At 45.6% G+C, this 18,455-nt stretch overlaps 1 protein-coding gene across 1 annotated transcript in view; it reads right to left on the bottom strand.

The window, feature by feature from the left end:
* Window positions 1-4,246: 4,246 nt before the first annotated feature.
* The window catches only part of hhipl2 (HHIP-like 2), a 65,106-nt gene continuing 50,897 nt past the window's right edge, over window positions 4,247-18,455 (bottom strand). Inside the window, 2 exon segments of the mRNA XM_078556362.1 lie at window positions 4,247-4,345; window positions 17,507-17,676. Of these exon segments, the coding sequence (XP_078412488.1) occupies window positions 4,247-4,345; window positions 17,507-17,676 (269 nt within the window).

The following is an 18,455-nucleotide window of genomic DNA, read 5'->3' as shown; positions in this document are numbered from 1 at the left end:
GATAAATCTCTGTTGAGTCAGCGGGAGGCTCGAGCCGAACCGAGTTGGCAAATTACACAGAGAACAGGAGTTTGGGTTAATTCATAGCTGTTAATATAAGATGACGAATCAAAGGGAATCTCCAAGCCCCGGGGACTTGGACTTTTTGACTGGAAGGGACTCTCTTCAAAAATACGTAATAGGGAAGTGGCCGCAATACAGGAAGTATGCGGGTCACATTGGTGACAAGGGAAAACCCGCTGGGGAAGCCCTTTGGAGAATTGCGCAAACAAAGATGTCAGATAAGAAATTTAAAAAGGTACAGAAGTCGGTAGCGATCGGATGTTTATTTGAGGAATGGATAGAATGCCGACAGCAGGCTAGGAGAGAGCGAGACAAACGAGAAGAAGAAAATAAGAAACTCCGTGAGGAGATAGCTCGCCTTAGTGAGAAGGTAACTGATTTAAAGGGACAGAGAAGTGCGGATTTGATGTACATGAACCAATATCAGTTACAGTGCGAAAAATTGGCTAATGAAAAGAGTAAGAGAGAGGGAGAAGCCCAAGCAGCTAAAGCTGAGGTGGAGGGATGGAAACAACAATGTAGTGATTTAAAAACTACTATGAATGTGATTCACAGAGCAGCTCAGGAAAAGAGGAGCAGTACCGGTGAGCACACAAAGTGTCAGAAACTGATAGAGAAGCTGTAAGATCAGCTAGCTGCACGGAGGGGCATATTGTGTGCTTTAGCACCCGGAAGAGGTGATGAAAACGGTCAAGGGGATATAGATTGGGATGATTTAGCTGACAGGGCGGATAGATACAGCAATGGTGATGGGGAACCTCCACCAGAGGATCCACCGCCAGCATATATTCCAGAGCCGGAAAAACCGTCTGTCCCAATGGCCCCCCTTGTAACCACTAAAGCACAGGTAGGGGCAGATGGCCAGGGGCAAGCCGGCCCAAATATGACATTCCACCCCACTTGGGATACAAGAACTGAGGGATATTGTGAAAGATATAGGGACGTGTGCGCCCGGGGATGATCCTAGGCAGTTGTTCCTAGCGGTCAGGCAACAGAGACGGGTACACGGCTTAGATGATGCTGAGGAAAGAAAATTAATTCTAATGTGCCTACACCCACATATACACTCTGCTCTACCGGAGGAACAAAAACTTGGTAGAGGCACAAATGAGGCCTTAAAGGACCAGGTATTATCTGTCATGGGCGATAACAGAGGAGACCCAGTGGAGGCACTTTTGAAATGCTATCAAAGAAAAGATGAACACCCCCACTGCATTTTCGGCTCGCATTTGGGCGGTGTTGAAACCCGACAGTAGCTGGCGACTAACAATAGACTACAGAGAATTAAATAAAGTCACCCCGTTAACAGCCCCTGCTGTAGTAACTAGCCCAGAGACAGTAGTTCGACAAAACGAGGATGCGCAGTGGTTTACGGTTTTGGACATTAGTAACAGTTTTTGGTCTATTCCACTGGAGAAAGAATGTCAATATAAATTCACGTTTACTTTCCAAGGGCAGCAATATACATGGACTGCCCTGCCGCAGGGATTTCACAATTCCCCGTCCATATTTCACCAATGGCTGAGGGAAGGGTTAAAAGTATTCTCGAGGCCTGAATGTCGAGTGCAGTATGTAGATGACTTACTCCTACAAACTAAAACCAAAAAGGAACATTATCAACTACTAAGTGAATTACTGCAGTTGTTACATGGCTTGGGATTAAAGATTAACCCTCAAAAAGCGCAGACCATGAAATAAAAAGTTACTTACTTGGGAATGATTCTGACACCGGAGAAGAGGGACATTGACAAGCGAAGGATAGAGACAGCTGGCAGACTCCCTGTTCCACGGGATGTAAAAGGGTTAAGGTCCTTCTTGGGTTTGATGGGATATTGCAGGGACCACATTGATGGATTCGCCACAAAGGCGGCCCCACTAATGGAATTATTAAAAAAGAATGTAGCCTGGGAGTGGAAAACAGAACACACCCAGGCCATGACCGCTCTAAAGCAAGCATTAGCTGCCGCGCCTGCTCTGAAAACCCCAAATCCAACTGAACCGTTTTTATTGGAGGTGGCTACCACAGACACCAGCCTTTCAGCAGTTCTATTACAGGAGACACATGGGAAATTACGACCAGTAGCGTATGCCTCACGTATGCTCTCATCAGTAGAGCAGGGGTATACGGTATGCGAAAAACACTTGCTAGCTGTCTTTTGGGAAGTGCAGCATTTTACCTATATAGTGGGACTAAACCCACTTACAATATTAACAGAACACACCCCTGTACAGCTATTGTTAGATGGAAGGATTAAGGATGGTGCATTTAGCCAAAATAGAATCGCTAGATGGACATTGTTGCAGCAAGGGAGAAATATAACCGTAAAGGGGGTAAAAACCACCACTATGTTAGCAGACAACTTAGTTTATCAGGGAGAAAAACATGAGTGTCAATTGATGATAGCAAATGACCCCAAGGGCCCATTTGTATCAAAGAAAAAGGGAGGGAGTAAGACGGGGCCTTAAAGTAGAAAAACAAAGGAAACAGGAAAGGAAGAACCCTATTTTAAAATTTTTGTGGTCTTCATCAGTACAGGATGGGGAAAGGAGAACTGGCTGTGGGATATACATGGAGGATGAACATGAACAGGAAAGATTTAGTGCGGCTTTGAAATTACCTAAAACCATGAGTGCGCAGGCAGCAGAACTAGCAGCTGTCGCATACGTGGTTGGTCACCCGGAATACTTTCCACCTAGATCAGTCATATATTCTGAAAGCGTGTATATCTGTAATAGCTTCACAGAATATTTGCCCCTATGGGAAGCGAGAGGTTTTGTCTCAGCAGATGGAAGGCCCCTTCCTTCAGCCCCGCTATTACGGTACATCTTTGAAGAAGCACAGGGGAAAGGATTTGGGGTCACAAAAGTGAAAGCTCATTCAAAACTATCCCCCAAAGGGAACAGGAAAGCTGATGAACTAGCCAAACGAGGTGCTGTAAGTGGATAGGAATGGCAGCCACCGACTGGGGAAATCAGGGGCCAGAAAGAGAAGCAAGTCAAAGTAATGGATTTAACGGAGGAGCAAAAGAAGGATGGAGAATTGAGAAAACTAATAGAAGGAGCAGAGTCAGACACATATAAAAGGCACGAGGGGGTCCATATTCAAGACGGAGTGGTTTTATGTGAGGGAAAATTTGTGGTGCTAAAGGGAGGGACGAAACCAAATTATCCACTGGTACCATGACTTATGGGGACATAAAGGGACGGAGAGCACCCTGGATCAGATAAAGGAGGTGTGCTGGTGGCCAGGAATGAAAGGTGACGTGGAACACTATGTCAAGAATTGTTTGATCCGTGCACAACACAACCCCGATAGAAATGTTAAGAAAGGGGCCCTCCGACATACTAAACCAGTAGAAGGGCCTTGGACTAATTTACAGATAGACTATGTAGGACCCCTTCCCCCCACTCCAGGAGGATACAAGTATATTCTAGTAATAGTGGATACCTTCACTAAATGGGTGGAAGCTTTTCCGACCAGAACAAACCAGCCAAAATTACTGCGAAAATTCTATTAGAAAAGGTGTTTACCCGTTGGGGTTTACCCCGAAGCATAGAATCGGATCAGGGAACACATTTTACAGCCCAAGTAATGCAAGATGTTGTGACCCTTTTTGGGATCAGATAGAGATTCCACATACCCTATAGACCACAGTCTAGTGGAATTATGGAAAGAATGAATCGGACATTGAAAAACTTGATAGCCAAAATGATGCAGCAGCACAAGACAACCCGGCAGGTCGTTCTGCCCTATGTGCTGATGATAATCAGGAACACCGTGGCTTCATCAACAGGCTACACTCCTTATAGACTTATGACAGGAAGGGACATGAGGGGAATGGAGGGGTTGGTAGGCTTGGATTTGTCCGAACCCGAGGTAGACCACATTATATCAGAAAAATGGGTACAACAGCTAGTAGAAACAGTAAAAGAAGCAAATTATGTAGCTGCTCACCGACAGGGAAAGAAGTAACAGCAAAGCAAGGCTTATTTCGACGCAAAAGCCAGCCCAATAGAGTTGAGCCCCGGACAAAGAGTAATGATTAGAGTACATCAGCCCACCTCATTCTTGAGTCCAAAGTTTGCTGGCCCCTAGGAGATAGTAGATAAAGCTAGCCCATCTGTATACAAGATATTAATGACACCAGACAAGAGTGGCCGGTATCACATTAATCAGCTAAAGTTAGCGGGAGAAAAACAAGATAATCACCATTGGCATGTGCTGCTCAATGCTAACGATGTTCCGAATCTCGAAGGTCAGGGAGATCAAGAACAGGACCAGCTACAGATGAAAGAGGAGGTAATTGAAAACAAATTTGATACTGTCCGTTCACATGCAGAGGCGAATCCAGGAAAAAAATGAAAGAAAGCTAAAACAAAGAGGGGGAATAAGTGGGTTAGGAGAAATGGATGGTTAGAATCTGAAACAAATTAGGAACAGGATATGGACAGTCTGGCTCAGTAAATGGAGAGACTGGACTTAAAATAGTACTCAAAAGAAACTGTAAATAAGAACAGAAATTACACTTGTTCATTACAGCCTAAAATGAAAAGGGTAATGCATTTTGTTGCTATCGGATTGACCATCATCAGAACTGCGGTTGAACCTGCCTCGGAGCCGTCACAACGAATGAACGTGCCTGAAGCAGTGTCTACGGAGGAGGGATATCCCGAGACCAGGAACAACTCTGTTCTGCAGAATAAGACAGTCCGAACCAACAAAGGGAAAAGAGAGGATTTAAATTTGTATTATACGGGAATGGATGGGTTAGCGTGCGCGGGAAAAACTTTGGGTATACCGGAGGGAACGGGAGTACAGTTTTCATGCAATAAAGTTCTAGAGGTGACATTGTCGGTAATCCCAGAGGGAAAAATTATTAGTCAATTTGTGGGTCCATTTATTGAGCGACCATCGGGGAGCGACGGTCGAGGTAAAATTATGGTCCACTGGGACCACACCTATGTGAATATTGACTGGGGTAGTGACTCATATCGGAGGTATATTCACTGGGGAGGATATAGCAGGCATTTTAGAAAGATTGGCTGGATCATCATCAGTTTAGTACTTATGAAAATTGTTCATTGTCCATTCTGCCTGTTAACAGCCAGTCCTTTTTACAATATGCCCTTGTGGGACAAACATATTACATAGCCACAGCGGCTATGAGCCATAGCAAAGGATGGAAACAGTGCCCTCTGGAAGGACACAGTGTGGCCATTAACAATGTGACCTTAGACCTGGTTATCGGTGGACAAGTTCTGCCTAAGCCAATAATGAGGATGGTAATAAATGAAAATCTCACAGTCCAACGTACCGATATAGACCAAGATCTGCAGAAATATGTTCCTACTGAACTACCACCTATTCCGCACCTGACTGCGGATTGGACGCAAATAGCGGAGAAAGCCAATGAGATAATTCATCAATGGACTGAACATACTAAAATAATTAGAACTCATGCTGATAAAGCAGAGGAACTGCTACGGGGCCCTGAGTTCTGGGATAAGTTTTGGAATTGGGGAACTAATGTTCAAATACATCCGTGGGTCAGGATTTTATCACATGCTGCTGTAGTTGTGATCATATGTGCTTTAATACTTGTCATATTCAACATATATCAGCTTAGAAGGTGGAAAATTGAAATTTTGCACCAATTGAATGTTAGTGCTATAATGAAACAGAAGAAACGATTATCAGTATAAGGATAATGTGTGAAGTATATTTTATATACGCTTCTCTTTTACATTTTTATATAACCATATGATATCGCGGATGTAACATGCCCGTTGGGGGACAATGACAACCTCAGGAGTGGTACACAGAAAGGGAGAGTAATGATCCTAAGGTAAGTATCTTTGGATCAAAAGGGGGGAGATGTTGGCCAGGGGCTGCAGCTGAATTGTTGACACAGGCAAAAGTACTGACCTGAAGTAACCTGAGTCCAGTTGCTGGCCTGAGTAACTTTTGAACCCTGACTCCAGTCACTGGATCTGAACTGACTAGAACCGGTTTTAAAGTAGCTGAGTGTCTTGAAGACAAAGGAAATGTGATGAGTCCTTATTTAGAAAAGGAGAAACGAGGTGATCCTGCAGGCCTTGGAACAGAGCCAATGAGAATGTGCCACAGATCAGGCAAGCAGGCCTAAACCAACGGGAAAGAGACAGCACAGCTTGATGAGATATGATTCAGTATAAGACTGAAAGGATTTCGGGCGTGGAGCAGTGAGACTCCAGAGACCAACCATTGCAGAAGCAGAAGAACCTACGTCCGCAACGTAGAGACGCAAGAGAGAGAGAACAGAACGCCTGTCCAGCGTCAGCTCTCCTTATCGGTTATTAGCTTTTATATTCTGTGACCACTCAGGGAGTGTCAGAGAAACCTAGTGGGTGTGCATTTGGATCCTAGTTTTGGGTATAAAACTGTATAACCTGCTGTAAACTGCATGTCTATATTTAACCAGATGTATAAGCTATATGTAGATGATCTAATGACATGAATAAAGTGAATTTAGAGTTAAGAGAGAATTGACTCTTCTCCTCTGTGTACTAAGCCAATAACCGTTACCAGTGACCTCCGGCAACACCTGGTCCCTGAGGAGCCATCCCTTCTGTGGACTCTAAAGCCCCAGCGATCTGTGACCAACTGAGGATGTAGGCATCATGTACATTCCCTGGAAACTGTGCCCGCATTTGCAGGATGCATTTCTAGTGGTTGTACACCAGCTGCACATTCAATGAATGGAGCCTCTTGTGGTTGGTGTAGTTCACCATTTGTTGCGACGGTGATCTGAGCTCCACATGAGTGCGGCCAATCGCACCCTGAACCTGTGGGGAACCCAAGATCTGAGCGAATCCAATTGGCCTTGCATCTTGGCTGTCCTGATTCCGGGCGAAATGCACAAAGTTGTGTGCCCTCACAAAGATGGCATCCATGACCTCGTGGATACATTTGTGGGTGGAAGCTTGTGAGATCCCACAGAGGTCACCTGTGGAGCCCTGAAAGGAGCCACTGGTGTAGAAATTGAGTACTGCAGTCACTTTCATGGCCACTGGCAATGGATGCCCTTTATGTCCCCATGGCACCAAATCCTGCAGGTGTGACCAACCAATTCCCTAGATATGTGCAGTTTTCGGCAACACTGCCCCTCGGTCATCTGCAGGAATGAAAAGCGACATCTATAGACTCTGAGTGTCACTAGGTGCCGACCAGCAATGGCTCGCTGTGGCTCTTGGGTGGAGTGTGCGGGAGCCCCAGTCGTCCCTTCTACCTGAGATTGCTGCTCCTGCCCCTGCACAGCCAGAAGCCTCAGTCACACTCTGCTCCATCGTCTTTGTGCTCTGCAGGCCATCAGGCATACAATTAGTTCACCAGGCTCCATGATCGTGGTGAATGAACCCTGCAGGATGAAAGGGAGAGACATGTGGTTAGCGTGGGTGTCCTTGGAACCTGTCCTGGTTAAGTGTGACAGCCCCTTAATGCTTCTCGGAGAGTGCTGGCCACCACTCGGATAGCCAGAGATTAATGCACTGCATGGCTGCCCTGTTAGCTTGAACCATGGGGGAGACTAGTCCAAAGCAGAATGCTGACATTGCAAGGGGCTGTGAGCACCTCCACCAGTGACTGCTCCATGGCCAGCTTTAGGGAGGAGATTGTACATGTGCAGTCATCTAACTGTTCTGCAGTCCACGAAAATGCTCATAAATTTGCAGTCTATGCTGTGGTGGGTGGGGTTTGTGGGGTGAAAAGCTTTGGAGCACTTGATGTCACTACATTGCTTGAGTGGGCAGATAAGCTGGAAGCCCGACTCCAATCATATCAATGTGGCTGCGCCTGAACTGTCTCAGTTGCAGAGGAATGGTCACTTTATACAGGTTCCCCTAATGTGTGGCCACATCCCTCTTGGCGCCCGCTCAGTTAACCTGTCAATATCTCTTTGCAGCCTCTGTGACCTCCCTATAGATCACATTCCCACTTAGCCTTGAATCATCATCAAATTTAGATACATTACTATAAAAGCAAAAAACTGCGGATGCTGGAAATCCAACACAAAAAAAAAATACCTGGAAAACTCAGCAGGTCTGTAAAGTGCCCTCCCACGGCACCTTCCCATGCAACCGCAGAAGATGCAACACCTGCCCCTTTACTTCCCCTCTCCTCACCGTCCAAGGGCCCAAACACTCCTTTCAAGTGAAGCAACATTTCACTTGCACTTCCCTCAACTTAGTCTACAGCATTCGTTGCTCCCAATGAGGTTTCCTCTTCTTTGGAGAGACCAAACGCAGACTGGGTGACCGTTTTGCAGAACACCTTCAGTCTGTCCACAAGCATTACCCAGACCTCCCTGTCGCTTGCAATTTCAACACTCCACTCTGTTCTCATGCCCACATGTCCGTCCTTAGCTTGCTGCATTGTTCCAGTGAAGCTCGGCGCAAACTGGAGGAACAGCACCTCATCTTCCGACTAGGCACTTTACAGCCTTCCGGACTGAATATTGAGTTCAACAATTTTAGATCATGAACTCTCTCCTCCATCCCCACCCCCTTTCCGAATATCCCCCACCTTTTTGTTTTATCCAATAATTTATATAGATTTTTCTTTTCCCACCTATTTCCATTATTTTTAAATGTATTTCCATCCATTATTTTATCTCTACCTTTTAGCCTTTTTTGATTCCTTCACCCCACCCCACCCCCACTAGGGCTATCTGTACCTTGCTCGTCCTGCTTTCTATCCTTAATTAGCACATTCCTTGAGATAATATCGCTACCTTCAACACCTCTTTGACCTTTTGCCTGTGACATCTTTTGGTTATCTCCACCTATCACTGGCCCTCTATCCAGCTCTTCTTGTCCCACCCCTCCCCCCCTTAAACCAGCTTATATTTCACCCCTTTTCTATTTTTCCTTAGTTCTGTTGAAGAGTCATGCGGACTCGAAACGTTAACTGTGCTCCTCTCCACAGATGCTGCCAGACCTGCTGGGTTTTTCCAGGTATTTTTGTTTTTGATTTAGATACATTACTTTCTGTCTCTTCATCTAAGTCATTAATATAGGGGCCCCAGCATTGACTCTTATGGTACTTGACTGTTCATTAACTGCTAACTTGAAAAAGTTCCATTTATGCCCACTCTCTGCTTCCTATCTGATAACCAATCCTCTATCCATGCTAATATATTACCTCCAACTCCATGCACACTGATCTTGCCTTTAGTCTTTTTTGTGACACCCTATTGAAAGCCTTTTGGAAATCCAGGCATACTACAGCTACTTATTCCCCTTTATCTACCTGACCAATTACATCCTCAAAAAACTCCAAAAAATTTGTTAAACATTAATTTCCCTTTAGTAATACCATGTTGACTTGTTCTAATCATATTATGCTTTTCTAAATGCATTGTTAAGACTTCCTTAACAATTAATAGATTCCAGCATTTTCCCAACAACTGATGTTAGGCTAGCTAGCGTGTAGTTCCTTGTTTTCTCTCTCCCTCCTTTCTTGAAAAACAGAATAACATTTGCCAACTTCCAATCTGATGGGACCCTTCCTGAATCCAATTAATTCTAGAACACCACAGCCAGTGGATTCACTATCTCTGCAGTTATCTCCTTTAGAACCTTAGGGTATAGGCCATCAAGCCCCAGGGACTTGTCACATTTTAGTCCCTCAAGTTTCTCCAATACTTTTTCTCTGTTGATATTAATTTCCCTAATTTCCTCACTCTTTTTAGTCCCTAGTTTACTGTCTACTCCTGGAATGAAACTTGAGTCTTCTACAGTGAAGACAGACAGAAAATATTTGTTTAATGCTTTTGCCATTTCCTCATTCCCTGTGATAATTTCTCCTGATTCTGAGCGCTAATGTTAACTTTAGCTACTCTCTTCCTTTTTATATACTTATATAAGCTCTTAATATCTGTATTTATATTACTGGCTAATTTACTCTCATTCTATTTTTGTCCTTTTTATCAACTTTTTCATGGCCCTTTGCTGATTTCTAAAATGTTCCCAATCTTCAGGCTTGTTACTGTTTTTTAAATCTAATACTATTGTTATGATCCCACAGCATTTCTTTCTCCCTTGCAAATTCAACAATTTTTTGATTAGGCTTTTTCCACATGTTCCTAAACTTTAATCGATAAGCTTCAGGAACAAGCTCATAAGCATTGAGTATTGCCCTTTTAACCACTTCACAGACTGCAGATGGTTCTTCTGACAGACTAGTGCACACATTCATAGCTGCACCTGTCAGGACACTTTGTAATGTTAAGGTCCAATCATCCTTTGGCCACTTCAGCTTCACAGCTATCTTTTCAAATGAGGTGAAATATCTTTCAACTCCGTCCTCTGTAAATTTAGGTGTTAAATCAAAATCTTCAGTGGAATCAGGCTTGTCCTCTGAACCACTATCTCTCCTTTGTTTTTTTTATTCTATGCTTTCTCTAGCCAGTTCATATTGTCCGGTGTATTTCTTTGAAACTTGAGCTTCCACATTTCCATTTCTTTTAATCTTTCTTTTTCTTCTTTTCTAATTCAAGTATTTTTTTCATTTCTTGTTCTTTTTCAAGTTCAAAGCTGCTTCATCTGCAACTGAACTCTTGCTAAATCTATCTGTGATACACCAGTTTTAGGTCATTTTAATTGTAAATGCTAGATAATTACTTTAATCAGATCATCCTTATGAAATCCTGCTTTTATTTCTACATTCAGTTACTCTGCTAATTCTCTTAGCCTTATGCAAGGGTTTCAAATAATCTACTGTTACATTTTCTACTCCCAGAAAAGTCTTAGCAACAGTCAAAGCCATTTTTGAATTCCAGCTTGTGTAATATACTTTACAGTAAATTCTGTTCCTATGCCCAATATCCCCACGTACTTGTTTATTTAAAGATTCACAAATCCCACTTAAATTCAAGGATTTTTGATCCCAGACAAGCTCCCACTTTGTTATGATCCCAGCTACTGTTAATGCTGGACAAGTCAGATCCCTGAGTGAAACCTGGCTTTACAGATCCTAACTTTTTTATTCAAAACATGGAGGAAAGTTACTGAACAAATTCACAGGAGTCTGCTGATGAACTTTTAATACAAAGAATAAAATATTCGTTAAAACAAGAAAGATCCCAATACAAACACAAGAAGGCAATTCAAATTCCCACTATTCATTTACCCCAGCAATATATTTAAAGACACATAAAATCAGTGAAGAATTACCACTAGCTTGATACAAAAGCTTCTCACTTGGGACTGGCACAGTTGCAAATGGTTTTCTTCCAGTGAATTCCTAAGCATTCACTTGATGCTTCTCACCCAACTCTTATCTCTCCCTGAGACACCCAAAAACCACACTCTAAACACACTGGCCAAGATTTCCCGTTCGGCGAGCTGGGGATGGGGCCTGCTCGCCGAAGCTTAAAATTACATGGGGTGAGGTCGGGCAAAACTCCTGGCATCACCCTGCCTCATTTCAATTTGCAGGATGCCGGGGGCTCAGCCAAATCAGCTGTGCGCTCGCCAGCCTGTCAACGGCCAATTGAGGCCACCGACAAAGTAATTAAAGTAATTAGTGGACCTGCCCATCCAACCTTAAGGTTGGCGGACATTGGAAGAAGCATGAAACCTCATCCACGGGTGGGATGAGATTTCATGTATGTTTATAAATTTTTAATAAAACTGAAACTGAAAGTGATGGACATGTCCCAACTCTTGTGACAGTGTCACATGAGTAATGTGTAGCCAATCTCTCTGAGGCTGTCTCAGCTCAGGGAATCCACCACCCCCCACCCTCCCCCTCCCCCCCACCCCCCCCCACCCACCTTCCACAACAGGGGGAAAATTCTGCCCACTGTTTCATGAATTGTAGAACAAATAAATAAGTCCCCTAAATTCAGTCTCCCAGTCGCACCTTGGTTAAACTGATGATCTCACTGAGTCCAATAGCTGATTATTCAGCAACTATTGTCCCACTAGCCTTGCAGGCTTTCTTCTCAGAGAGTTTCAGATCCCAGATCCCTGTCTTCTCTCTCAGACACACACACTGACCTCCCCCTCTCTCAACTCCTGTATTTTCTGTGTCTGTGTCCCTCGATCACTGTCGCTGGGCAACAGTAAAGCTTTTCTACTTTGTGTTTTCTTCCAGAATCATTGAACTTTCAACCCTTTTAACTCATCTCTTTAGCTTCAGGGCTTTTAACACTTCGTTAAAAATGTGCTTATACAAACAAATCCAAAAGGCCTGAAACCTTTAGCCAAAATTATATCCAGACACCCAGGCACCAAGGTTCATAAAGAAAACCTAAATTAAACTGAAATCATTTTTACCTTTCTTAATACACACACACACACACACACACACACACACATACATACATATATGTACACACATCTGTAAAAATATTTATATACACACACAAACATAAATTAAACTTACAATAATACATTGTTCATTACATTATCCCAAACTTCTTGAGTGAGCCACAGATGGTTCTTTATTTCTGAGTTTTTGTTTTTGCATGGAAATGTATTTTTGTTGGAAATTTTGAATTGTTTCTTTGGGCTGAATCACCACCAAATTTGCACTCAGTGCAGTAGCAGGCGTGAAATAAGATGTTTTACTCATCAGCTGCAATGACGGGTTTTCATGGCAAATTGTCCCCTTCCCAGTACATCCCACCTCATTAATAATTCATTCATGGGAAGCAGGCTGGATCACTGTCGGGCGGGCACGGATTTGCCTGCCACACCATGACTGCAGTGCTTCTTCACTCCGGGCTCCATATTTAAGGTGCACCAGAGCGCATGCCTACTTCTTGTCTACAGACAAGGACTGCTCCAGGTGACAGATGGCCCCAAAAGCAAAGAAAATAGCAGCTCTCAAATTTAGTGACACCTCTCTGGGGCACCTGCTGGATGCAGTGGAAGACTGCTGTGATGTCTTCTACCCCTGCTCTGGCCACAGGAGGTCCACCAGAGTCACCAATCCAACCTGGTGGTGGTGGCTGTGGCAGTCAGTGCCACTGCAGCATAGATGAATGCTCTCATCCGTTCTGCCAGGGTAAGTCAACCACCTCATCACTCTCAAATCACACACGTGCAAACCCATCACACATCCAGAGGGATCTCACACCTCAAGGGACAACACCACTAACTCTCACACACACTCTCATATCTCCATCAGACTCATATATTCTGGAGCTCATGTCCTCATTCTGTCCATGGCTCTGCTCACCACACAAACAGTCCATGCAGTGCCATGCATCCTGCTCACACTCTCTCCATTTGTTTTATGCAGGAGAAGCTGGCTCACAAGAGCAGGGAGAGGTCCCAGACCTGGGGTGGAATGGCCACATGAGGCCCCTCACTCACTTTGAGGAGCATGCCATCACTCTGACTGGTGAGGATGTCGACCATGCCTGCAGTGACAGTGAGATTGGAGGCGAGCACCCACATGAGGATCCTGCACACATCATTCTTCCCCCTCTCGCAATGCGAGTGCTCTCTCTCCTGCTTTTGACTCTGCTGCCATGTATAATTATCTCTACTTTGGTTCACAGGGAGCTCTGCCAAGCAACCGATGCCCTCAGCCAGCCAGTCCCTCAGCTACATCCACAACACCTCCTCCATTAAGAGCTAGAAATAAGCAGCCTGGAAGACCCATTACAGTGCTTACCCACGCCCTCCACCAGCGCAGAGACACGCACCTCGGTGGGGCCTAAATCTAGAGCAGGCTCAGGTTCACAATCTGGTGGTCACCGCACGAACACATGTCCACAGCAGGACGAGGCAGGTTCAGCCGAGCTCTCCAACACTTGGAGGACTGCTGGGGAAGAGGCATCTGTGAGATCCGAGTCAGATTTCAAGCTTCTGTATTCAGCCTTCCAACTCATCCTGGAAAGTCAGCAGAAGATGGGGGGACATCACACAGCGCTGCTGGAAGCCCTCAGTTGAGTGGCACGTGAGTCGGAGGAGTGCGTCCGCCTGCTCTCTGATGAAGTGGTGCCCACATATGTGTGCATGGAGGTCTCCATGGGAAGGATGGTGGACACCATGGAGACCTTGGCCCAGCAGAACATAGAGATGCGTGCAGATCTGCACTCCATCACAGTAGCCATGGGTGAGTTCCTGCAGTGGCAATACAAGAGGGAAACAGAGCACCTCGACATCCCTCCAGGTGCTCCCTGCCCTCAAGGTGTCAGGCTGGGACCCTTGGACACCCGAAGGGAGGAGGAGTGGCAACTGGACACCCTGGGTCATCCACTCAGGAACCTCAGAGGCTATCTGCTCCCTCTGAGTCCCCTTTGCCTGTGATCCCCTCAACCTCATCCTCTGTCACTGCAGAGGGAGTGGCTGGCCCACAGGAGGACAGCCAAAGCAAGGCATTAGCTCTCCAGAGCACTCATGCTGAATTCTTCAGATGTAACAGAGCCAACCATTGCACAGGCTTTCTCTATCCCTGCTGCGGATGTCAGGGTAGCACCTAGGAGTGGTAGGCCTAGAAAAGCAAAGAAATTTTGATCACAAGTGGTTGCCCAGGTGAACACATTTTGTCACTTTGTAATCTGAAAATGTATTCACTTTCACTGAATAATATGTAACAATGTATTTCAGCTTTATTGACAGGATTCTCGAGACCTCCCCTTGAATCCGCACCCCACCCCCCGCCCCGCTGCCACCCACACCCCGACCCGCCCCAACCCCTCCCCCCACTAGCAGTTCAGCTGCACGTAGCCGGACCACAAGTGATTCTGGAGGGAGGAGTGTATGTGTGGCAGGGCCTTTAGATCTTCCTGCAAGCACTCTCCTACACATTCAGAGCCTTCATCCATCACACTTATCTCACTGTCCTGAGTATTTTCAATGTTGCCTGCTGGGGTTCTCTTTGTGTTGTCCATCTGAGCCGGCCTGTATCTCCGTCCACTGTGGACTCCCGTGCAGCATCTGTGCCCGTCCAACATGAAGCTACGCTCGTTTCAATTTCTGCAAAATGGTAGTTGTCAAGTTTATGATCAACTCCCCCATCCCTTCCTCTCCCCCAGTCACCCATGTCCTTTCCCCCATCACTATCGAACCCACTGGCATCACCTTCCACCTCCCCACCGTCACCTACCAACCCGAACCATTGTCATTCCAGGATGTCCAGGTGAATGTGCACGTTCCCTACCTTCCTGGAAATCCCAACCCCCATCCACACTGAACGCTCCAACCTCCTCCTTCCCACTCCCAGGGCCCGTGTCTGCTTCCAAGACCCCACCAACCACCCTCACTCTCCCATCCTCCCAACTCCCTCTGCCCCCTCTCACACTCACCCCATTTCCTCCTACCACGCCCACCCCTTGTTTTCTCCCCAGGAGGCAGTCATTGACTCCATGGACCCTCCTTTGCACATTCACATGGACATCCCCCACCCAACCCCCCAATCACTACTCACTCTTCCACCCTTACTCCCTCCTTCCCCCAATACCTTCCTCCTCTGAACTCCCTCCTCTGAAATCCCTCCTCCCCGCCAGGCACCTTATACCCTCCGATCTATTTCCCTTACACCTCCCTCACACCTTAAACCTACGACATGCAGCATTCTCCCCCATCACACCCTCCTCCCCCCATGCTCCCTCCTCCCCCTGGATACCCTCCTTCACCCTCCCAACCTCATCTCCCTGAGAGCTTTGTCCCCCTACTCCAAACCTCAACCCCCCCAACACCTTTTGCCCCCCCATCCCTCACCTTCCCGACACCTTTGGCTCCCCCCCAACAGCATCACCCCCCACGACACCTTCTCCCCCCCTTCCTAACCTCACCTTTCCCCCACCCAATACACCTTCCTCTCCCACTCACAGCGTGACCTTCCTCTCCCCCACCTTCGCCGATCATCCATAGCAGCCCATGGCCAAGGCCGTGATGTTCTGAAGCATCAATGGAGACCTCCCACCTTCCGTGAGCTGCTTCGTGGTGGAGCCATGTGCATGAGCAGCCACCCAGCATGTGATGCACGTGTTCCTCCAGGGTCCGGTAGCTGTAGGGCTCCAGCATCACCTTCTCCTCGGATGTCCGCGATCTGAGCAAGGCCCTAATGGTAAGTCCCGGCTTCTGCACATTACACTTGACCGGACGTGTTCAAAGCCACTGTGTTTTCCCACCAGCGTAATGGTAAATCAGGTGTGGGGGACGATTCCAGTCAGGCCTCACTTTGCATACTATTACTGGATGCAAATGGGTTCACGCTGGCCTCCAGCGGGATTTGCGTTCTGCCATGGCAGACAACATCAGATGATCTCACTGTGATTTCACGCTGGCATGAAACCACTTTCTGCCCCTCATGCCAAATTGTCCGTCCCCGCCCACCATGATGCCCGCCACCAGCGGGACCGTACGATTCCGCCCTTTACATGTTTCCCGCTGTTTATTTTAGCCATTTTAGTCTTTTTACTCAATTTACTTTAGCCAGTTCTCCCCTCATACCTAAGTAATTGGCTTTGTTTCAGTTTAAGATTCTTGTTTGTGATTGGAGCATGTCACTTTCAAATTTATACCTGGAAAGCAATTGTATTATGCTCACTATTCCCCAGTGGATCTTTTACTATGGCATTAATAATTAACCTTGTTTCATTACACAATATGAGATCTGAGATAGCTTCATCCCTAGTTGGTTCCATAATGCATTGGTTCAAGAAACTGTCACAAAAAAATTCCCTAAACTCATATTCTAGACCACTCTTGACACTTTGATTGTCCCAGTCTATATGAAGATTAAAGTCCCCCGCAATTATTACCTTGCCTTTGTTACAAGCTCCAATTATTTCTTCTTCAATGCTCTGTCTCAAGATATAACTACTGTTAGGGGGCCAATAAGCCAGTGTTTTCTGACCCTTGCCATTTCTAATTTCCACCCATATTGATTCTACTTCATGGTCTTCTGAAGCCAGGTCCCTTCTCTCTAAAGCCCTTATATCATCCTTCACTATCAGGGCTACTCCTCCTTCTTTGCCGTTTTGACTGTCTTTCCAAAATATTGTGTACCCTGGAATATTTATTTCGCAACCTTTATGACCTTGTAACCATGTCTCTGTAATGGCGATTTAATCTAAATCATACACCTCTATTTGTGCCACTAATGTATCTATCTTATTGCAAATGCTTCTCCATTCCAATAAATAACTTTTAATTTCAATTTTTTGTTTCTATTCCCTGAAATGACTTTATTCATTGATATACAAGTTTCGTTAAGCCCTTTGTCACTTTCTGTCCCATTCTGCTTGTCTTTACTCACATCACTATACTTCTCCAATGCCTCAGCCTTTCTCTTTGAATTTCTTAATCTGCCCTCACTTGAACTTTCCCCCAACTCTGCTCCTTTAAAGACCTGTCAGATAACTGTCCTATTTGTAGTTCTTGCAGATGACGACATTGCAGTTGGCTGCCATGTCACAGATTTTCCACAGGAACGACAAACCTTGAGCTGCCCAGCGTAGACAAGGTAACCACGGCTTCCCCCTATAGTGAAGGGAGGGTGGAGGATTTTTCCCTTGCCATCCATCTTCAGAGTCACCTCAAACAGCCATTTCTGGTCCAGATCGAAAAAGTGTCCTCGACCTCGGTGCATTCTCCAAACTTGTCGATGTACTTAGCGAGAAAAGTAAGCACATCCACGACGGGAACATGGGAGTTGTAGAGATGCACGGTCACCACCCAATCTTGTTGTGTTGGCATAGTGGCTCTGCTGTGAGGATTCCAAGCTGTGGCAGGCCTCTCTTCTCCCCAAACACCTTTAAGAATCTCATGTATACTGCAACATTCTTGAAAGTTAGGTCAAAGTATCCCGTACTGGGGAAGCCCTGCAGACAGTTCATGTCTTTTCACGCTATTGGTGTTACATATCCCCTGGTTTGGGGCTCTACTGCTTGCAGCCATCACCTCTTTATGTTCCCTACATTGGGCAATGAAGCCTCACCAAAGGAGAACAAACAATCATAGAAGAGCCTCCAATAACAAAGGGCAAAAGGCCCGAGCCTTTGCTGAAACCTCCCCAAAAATTAAATGAAACCCAAAAAAAAAACCCACAAACTTACACACTGGGACAACCATGATCATGATCTCTCCCTGCCAGGTCCTAGCAGTTACTCTGTGCTATTGAAGAGTCTCCACCTCAAGGATCAACTCAATTCCTATCTCCTGCATATGTATGGACAGATCTGACCTACATCAAAAGCATTCTTGCTGTAAAGAAATTGGAGGGTAAGGTCTGAAGTTAATAAAGTCAATGTTCAAATCAGAGGACGATTGAGTGTTCAGGGGCAAATTAAATGCTTTTGTTTCATTTCATCTTGAAATGTGGGCAAAGCTGCTTGTTTATACCCAATCCTAATTGCCCCAAGGAGGTAATGGACATTCTCCTTGAAATG

Source organism: Cetorhinus maximus, chromosome 14, assembly GCF_964194155.1.
Source record: "Cetorhinus maximus chromosome 14, sCetMax3.hap1.1, whole genome shotgun sequence".
In the NCBI taxonomy this organism is placed as follows: domain Eukaryota; kingdom Metazoa; phylum Chordata; class Chondrichthyes; order Lamniformes; family Cetorhinidae; genus Cetorhinus; species Cetorhinus maximus.
Note: the sequence above shows the minus strand (reverse complement) of the source record. Positions and strands in the feature narration are given on the sequence as shown.